At 41.3% G+C, this 7,322-nt stretch overlaps 1 protein-coding gene across 1 annotated transcript; it reads right to left on the bottom strand.

Moving 5' to 3' along the window:
* Positions 1-3,976: 3,976 nt before the first annotated feature.
* Positions 3,977-6,840, bottom strand: LOC122321443 (uncharacterized). Its single transcript, XM_070282738.1, has 7 exons — positions 6,711-6,840; positions 6,334-6,473; positions 5,590-6,066; positions 5,335-5,489; positions 4,883-5,080; positions 4,588-4,790; positions 3,977-4,446 (listed from the first exon to the last, which is right to left on the bottom strand). Exons 1-7 carry the CDS (start codon positions 6,838-6,840, stop codon positions 3,977-3,979), a joined length of 1,773 nt encoding a protein of 590 aa, XP_070138839.1.
* Between the last annotated feature and the right edge of the window lie 482 nt (positions 6,841-7,322).

Here is a 7,322-nt window from a genome sequence, read left to right as displayed (position 1 = left end):
TATGGTATGTTTTAAAGTTAAAACTTCCTGCCAAAAGTACGTTGTGTCGATGGACTCTTTTTAAAAATAAACGCCAGGATTTCAACCTGATTTTCTAGAAAACCTCCAGAAAATTGTTGGTGAAATGAGCGAGAAAGGTAAAGACGCAGTGATCCTTTGTGATGAAATAAAAATCAAAAAAGGTCTGCAATATAATACCGCTCTTGATGAAATTCAGGGATTTGAAAATGATGGTGAAAAAAGAACTCGATTTTTAGGGCAGCAAGTATGCGTCTTCATGGCTAGAGGCTTATTTGAAAATTGGAAGTACGTTTTAAGCTATACTGTTTTGGCTAAGGCTATAAAAAAGTGAAAAACAAACCAAAACCAATTTTTCTGCTTAAATAATAATTGACTTATTACCATTAAGTTAGCATATATATAGCGTTGGTATATACATGCCAAATAAAATATATTATAGTTTTTTATTTTTGTAGGTAGACTTCACTATACTAATTTTCTGTGCACTTAGTGCGATCATAAAGCTGTTCGACAGGTCAATGCTTTTGCTAAGCATTACACGGAAACCAAAAAAAAAACTTAAAATAACTTAAAAAACCCAATCCCATTGGTTGCGAAAGGCCGTCCGCTTTCTCTACTTCCACTAGCTCCCAAAGCAGCTCTCTCTCTCGCACTCATACACAACTGCTCGTTTTAGACTTTATTTGGTTTTTAGTGCCTTTTCCACATTTTAAATTATTGGGTCTCGTTCATATCCGCTCATGACGACCGTAACAAATTCTTGATTTTGCTTAAATTTAGGTGTTTGGTCATTGAGGGTTTTCAATGCCATAATCCGCACCTAAATAAAAGGCCGATTTTAAGTCCTTTTAAAACGTTATAAGTATGTTTATTTCTGCATGCAGATGAAGGCGGATGATCAGCAGAAAGACCAGACCAGAGTCGAGAGGCCGAGAGAGATTCGGCTTGCGACCAACTAAGCGCTTTATACAAACTCAAACCTAAATTACACTAAACATTACATTAACATTATTTAAACATTAACATTAAACCGCTGTACTGCTGCCTGACCCGACATTAGGTTGAGTTGTGTTTTTTGTTTCTTTTTAATTTTTATTATTTCCTTTTTCATTTCAATTTTTTTCTAATTCCTCAGCTAATTTCTAGACTATCCTATCCTGTCTAGGCCTTATATTTCCCGCGAGGAACGAGAAAGGCCGGTTAACCCGAGCTAAGTCCAGTGCCAATACTTGGAACGTTTTTTCCAAATCAATCAATTGTCGCTATTGTTGCTGCTCCTACCGTGCATGTCTTCCAGCTCACAGATATTGCCGAAATTTTCTCTGGATCCGTTCGAACCTCGTCATAGTTTGTGGAACATTACAGAGGCCAACTTGTGAGGATCAAGGCTACTTGTGAAATGTGCCTTTGTCGGACTGCCCATGTGCCTATGGACTGTCGGACTCCTCAATAACACCAAGTTTTAGCATCCTATCTACCTCGGCAAAAAGCAATTTCTCAATGGCCTGAGATTGGCTTGAGATTGGCCTGAGGAAATGTCTTTCTTTAATAGGCTGTGTAATTCCAGTATCTATCGTGTGTGAGGGAAGTGAAGTTTTCCCTTAACCTTTGGTAGCGAACGAAAGAAATATCCCAATCAATCTGTTTATCTGCGCTCTTTGAAACTCAAAGATAATATTATGCTCGGAGTTAGGTGCTAACTCTCCTACTATTAATAGACTTGGAAGAAGATCCTATTGCTTTCAGAAATCGATCCCCAAGTAAAGATCTTTCTTCTGCAATGAAATAATGTAAAATTTAATTTTCTTCTCTTCCCCCTTACACTCTACTATAGTATTTACTCTAACTATAAGAGTGGTTGTTTCCACCTGCTTGTCGTGATTTTTTTTTCGAATTGCTCCTATCATCTTAGTGGTCATCTCAATATCATCTCAAATTTCTTTCATTCGTTTACTATTTGCGATAGGGTATACTTGATAGGGTATACCATAATAATTTACTAATTTACCATAGTTTTCTATTCCAGTATACTGAATCCTCATTTTTATGAATAGGTTGTTCGCTAACCGACTACTGTTGATCTACACCCAATTTCTCTGAGCTGGTGGATTAGGGAGCTGCAGGGGATGTGTTATTTGCACCGTTTTTTAAGAATTTGCTACTCGATGGCTTGTATATGTTGAGAGTCCAACACCCGTAACAGAATATCTTCTGTTTCGCAGCGCAATCTTGATACCGGTGCCCCTCTTTAAGACAGTTCCAAATTAGGGATACCGCTGCAATCCCTCTTGACAAGTTTTCTTTCTCAAACCAAGATGCGTCGTCCACTTTCCTTTTAAATGGCACCGTCTTCCGGTAGCCATACAATTTTCTAACTTCTTCTAAAAAGCACTCCCGTTTGCGGCAAATATCCCGAAAGTGTTCCTTGGACGCCAGCGAAATATTTAAGATTTTGAGTTGGATTAAGGGCCTTAGTTTCAACGGACAATGTTGTGTCGGACATGGGCTGATCTACAGGGGCCCATCCACATGTTGGGCGAACAAATTTTGTAAAAACAAACATTTTTCAAAATTTTTTTGTTTGAAAATGTGTTGAAAAATGATGTTGCCTCTAGTTAGTGGGGAAAATTAATTAGTTTTCAAAGCACAGCACAGAATAGTTAAACAACTTTTCTGTGTGGTTTCGCAAGTCATTATAAAAATATTTGAACTCTCCTTTTTCGTTCTTACTGCAGTTTAATGGGTGAACGCCACTTTTTTTTTAATAAAAAGTTAATTATTAAAAATTATAACAATGTAGCTCGCTTATCGCAAAGCTGCACTCTACCACCTTCTCTCATCTCTCATCGAAAAAAGCGAGTAGTTTGCAACCTGCTTTTTCGCTTTCCAACCTCGTTCAAAGCGTTCAATTGCATTGTTGCGTTTTGTAATTTTATTACGGGTTATTTTCAAAGCACGAGTTTTTGTTGGGAGAGGTTTTGAACACAACATAATATTGAAATTTTGGCGAATAAATGTTGTTTTTGTGTGGTAATTTATAGATTTAAAAAGAATTCAAGTTATTAGAATCAGACAAAGAAGTTTTTTAAAAAAATTACCCAAAGAGATTAGCTATACCTGGCTCAGAGGAATCTGAAATTATTTTATATGATAGGGAAGACTGAAAAAGATTGGATATACGTTTTATATTGACAAAAGAAAAGTTTACCTTAGAATCCATAATAGTTGATTGTTGAGGATAATAAACCGGTTACGAATATATACAAAGTTTGACTGATAAATGATGTATTCTTTTCAAGAATCCTGACTTAAGAAACTTTTTGTAAGCTCTCGATTTCCTGTCCTCAAGTCGATAAAGGTATTTATTAAACCAAGGTGGTTTTGTTGAATGGATCATGAGAATCAAGAATCCTGACTTAAGAAACTTTTTGTAAGCTCTCGATTTCCTGTTCTCAAGTCGATAAAGGTATTTATTAAACCAAGGTGGTTTTGTTGAATGGATCATGAGACTTTAGGAACAAATTTATTCAACGGAATTTAGAACGCTGCTGCAACATGGTGAGATATTCCTCCTTACAATGGGTTACGAGGAATGTTGAAGGAGGGCCGCCATTTACGAAATGATCTGGAGATGGGCCATGAGTTGGTGCGTAGTATGATGCCTTTGACGAAAGCATCTGATACAGGTGTGAGTGACCTTCCTTATCAGAATTCGTGCACGAATAATCCAATAACGTTGACGAGTTATTACAAATAGTGCCGATGTACCTGGGTGCAAGTTTACCCAGTGTTCGTGTTCCAGGAGCAGCTTCGTTATTGGACACAGAGGCATTTCTAGCAGCCCTCAGAAGATTCATGTCTCTACGAGGAAAATGCGCACAGATCTACAGTGACAACGGTAGGAACTTTGTCGGAGCAAAGCGAGCACTGGATGACATGCAACAACTTCTGGCATCTACAAATCACAGAGACCTGGTCTCACAGACTCTGGCAGACGAAGGTGAGCCTTCGGCAGCAGTATCGGGTGTTTGACTTCTTCCGGTAGTTTAGATTGTCTCAATCGCCCGCCAACTCGTAGTAGGTCATCCGAACCAATAAACGGTGCAAGCTTTGATAATTGCGACCTGTTTTGCAGTGGTTGATTCGTCTGGAGAAGCATTCGGTCTTCTCCAAAGCACGCCTGTGCGTTTCTCCGGCATACAAGTCGTACTGCCTTGATCTCCTCAAAAGACAGTGTGGTTGATTCCGCTCGGTTCCGTGTCTTTTTCAGTCGTCGGATAAAGCGTAGAACATAGCCCACGGTATGTACCAGCTTCTGCCAGGATGAGACGCGTTCAACAAGGTCGTCGAACGCTGAAAATGAGTCGTCCATCCTCTCACGAGTGAGCATGGCTGTGGTCCTCAATTCGTCTTGTGCATGATGGTCTGAAAAATTTGAAACTAGTTACAGAGTTTTGTACCTTAGCCGTGTACTCGTCATTATTGAGCAGCCATGTTGGCCCGTCCCACCACAGGTGAAATTCTAGTAGTTGGGAAGACGTCATTCCCCTTGATGCTTGAGCTTACGTGATGCCAGGTATGTCGTGGCAACGTTTTTAGAATTTCCGAAGTGCGATTTGCGACGAAGGTTTTCATCTTCGATGGTGGATATGATAGCCAGGATAAAACAATAGTTAAATCGCACCACGCAATAACGTGAATTTCCTTGTGTTGTAGTCCTTCCTTGAGTGATCGTACCAGGCGACTTAACAGCAGCGCTCCACACAGCTCTAGTCGAGGTAAGGATTGTTGTTTCAGTGGTGCTGCCCTGGGTTTGGCAGCCATCAACGAAACCGAATAGGTTCCGTCCCTGTTTCGACACCTGCAGTAAACAGCAGCAGCATAGGCCTTGGTCGATGCATCGGAGAAGGCGTGTAGCTCAATCGAGTCCTCCTTGCTAAGGACAAATCGTGGTATTTGTAACTTTCGTAGCGTGTCGAGATCTGCTCTGCACTTGAGCCAAGGTTCGGCAAAGTTTGGTGGAAGCTCCGAATCCCAATCGAGATCCAATAACCATAGCCTTTGGAACATGATTTTGAATTGTACCACAATCGGCGATAGTAGGCCAAGTGGGTCAAAGATACGTGCAACATCTGAGAGGATTTGCCTTTTAGTGCAGCTCGGATTTAATGTCAGGCCGGTTTGGTACATCAGCGTGTCGTCGGTTGGATTCCAGTAAATTCCAAGAACCTTTATTGAATCTTTTACTCGTTCGTTTCCGTCTCTGCGTCTCTGGAATCGGGCTTACATATTAGTGATGAATTGGATACCCACTTGTCAAGGTCCAATTTGGCGTGTGACATCAGTTGTAATAGCTCATTCTTATTTGCTAGTAGCTCATCTTTGCGGTTCGCTCCAGTGAGTACATCGTCTACGTAGAAGTCCTCTAGAAGAATTCTCGATGCAGTTGGATATTCGTCTCTGTAATCCTGTTCCATAAGTTACAGTGCGTAACTGGTAGAGCTTCAAAGGCGCAGATGGATGCTCTCTCCATAGGATTCTTTGGTAGCCTTGATGATCGGTGCTTACCCAAACTTGGCGAAACATTTTGACAATGTCTGCGGAGAATACATATCTATACATTCTGAAGCGGAGACAAACAGCAAAAAGGTTGCGCTGAATGCTCGGCCCAACGTGTAGTGTGTCATTCAGAGCCACTCCATTTGCGTCCTTGAATGACCCGTCGAATACGACCCTAAGTTTTCGTCCAACTATAGGGTGATGGGGCAGATAGAAGAGGTTACTTGAATCATTGCTCAATGGTTTAACTTCGGTCATATGACCAAGACTTAGGTATTCCTGCATGAATTTTACATACTTCTCTCGTAGATCCGGATTGCGCTGTAGCCGTTTTTCTACAGCCATGAAGCGAGCTTGTGCTCCTTTGAGTGTGTCTGCAAACTTCGGATTTGCCGTCTTACTGAGAACGTGTGCAGTAATCTTTAATGCGCTGTCTGTGAATCGCGATTTGAGATTCAGCTGTGTGATTCCTCTGGTTGCCTCAGCCTTGATGGAAGAAATTCCCGATACCAATATTCGAGATGATTAACGTGCAAGTCCAAGTGCGTTAATGCAACGTTCCGTAATGTATGACAACTCAGAACCACTGTCCAATAGTAGCCGGCAGCTTGTATATGTTCCATTTGCGTTCTGAACAAATTCCAATGCAGTCGATAGCGTGCTTTGGCGACGCCCATGTTTGTGTGTAATTTCTGCAAGGCCTTGTGCGTATGCAGCCGATTGCTAGCCATGTGCTCGTGCTATGTGACTCACTGTCACAGATGTAGCTTGAGATTCGTCCTGATTAAGCTGATTCTCCCTTCCAGATGGTACGTCCTGTAGTTGCTGCAAAGCCTTGCGCGGATGCAGCTTGTTGTACATGTAGCAGCGTATGATGTCGTCCGTGGCACGTTCTACAGTTGAATTTGGATTCACACTGCCTTGTAAAATGTCCCGATCTCAAACAGTTGAAACATACCGATTTTTCCTTTGCCATTGATCGCCGTTGCTCAACGCCAGGAAGTCCGCAGGTGGTGGCCTGCTAGGTGGTGCCTCGTTCATATTGCCTCTGACCTAAGTGCCCCTCTCGACAGCCAACATGGCATTGGCATGCATAGGTCTGTTTGACTTTTCCTGCTGCTTAGGTTTACCATCCCAATTGCCTTGGCGTTGACCAAATTCCTCACATCGAGTATCCAGGAACTTAAACATATCGTTGGTTGTTGGTGACTTCAGATCGCGGCTGTCCTCGATCAATTTACGGCGTGTTTCGGCATCCATTTTTTGCAAAATCAAAAAGATGGTCCAGCAATCTTGTCTGCAAACTTCAGATTTGCCGTCTTGAATGGTAGCTCGACGATATACTTTCCACCGTTGTCCCTTTTGTGCGTCTCGAGGAAATGTTTCTCCACCGTGTCTTCGTCTGGATCCTTGTGAGCGCAGCTGCTGACTTCTTCTATCTCCCAAATTGTAGTGTACTTTCAATGTTGCATGTGGAGAATAGCGTTGTAGTTGTTGGAGACGGATTAACTGCAACCGATGTGATGACCCATCCAAATATCGAAGATATGGCAATTTTTCATACTAGAAAATGCTATTTCACAATTATAAGTAGTACCAAACATAGAATAAATTATAAAAATTTCACTCTTCCGCTTGGGATATTTACTTTCTGGAATGTGAAACCAAAACATTTTCCCCGTTTCTAACGGAATTCCAAAATCATTTCTTAAATTATTAATCTCTTCGTGAAGTTTGCTATC

The sequence above is a fragment of the Drosophila bipectinata genome, unplaced genomic scaffold (assembly GCF_030179905.1).
Source record: "Drosophila bipectinata strain 14024-0381.07 unplaced genomic scaffold, DbipHiC1v2 scaffold_256, whole genome shotgun sequence".
In the NCBI taxonomy this organism is placed as follows: domain Eukaryota; kingdom Metazoa; phylum Arthropoda; class Insecta; order Diptera; family Drosophilidae; genus Drosophila; species Drosophila bipectinata.
This window is presented reverse-complemented; position numbering and strand designations above follow the sequence as displayed.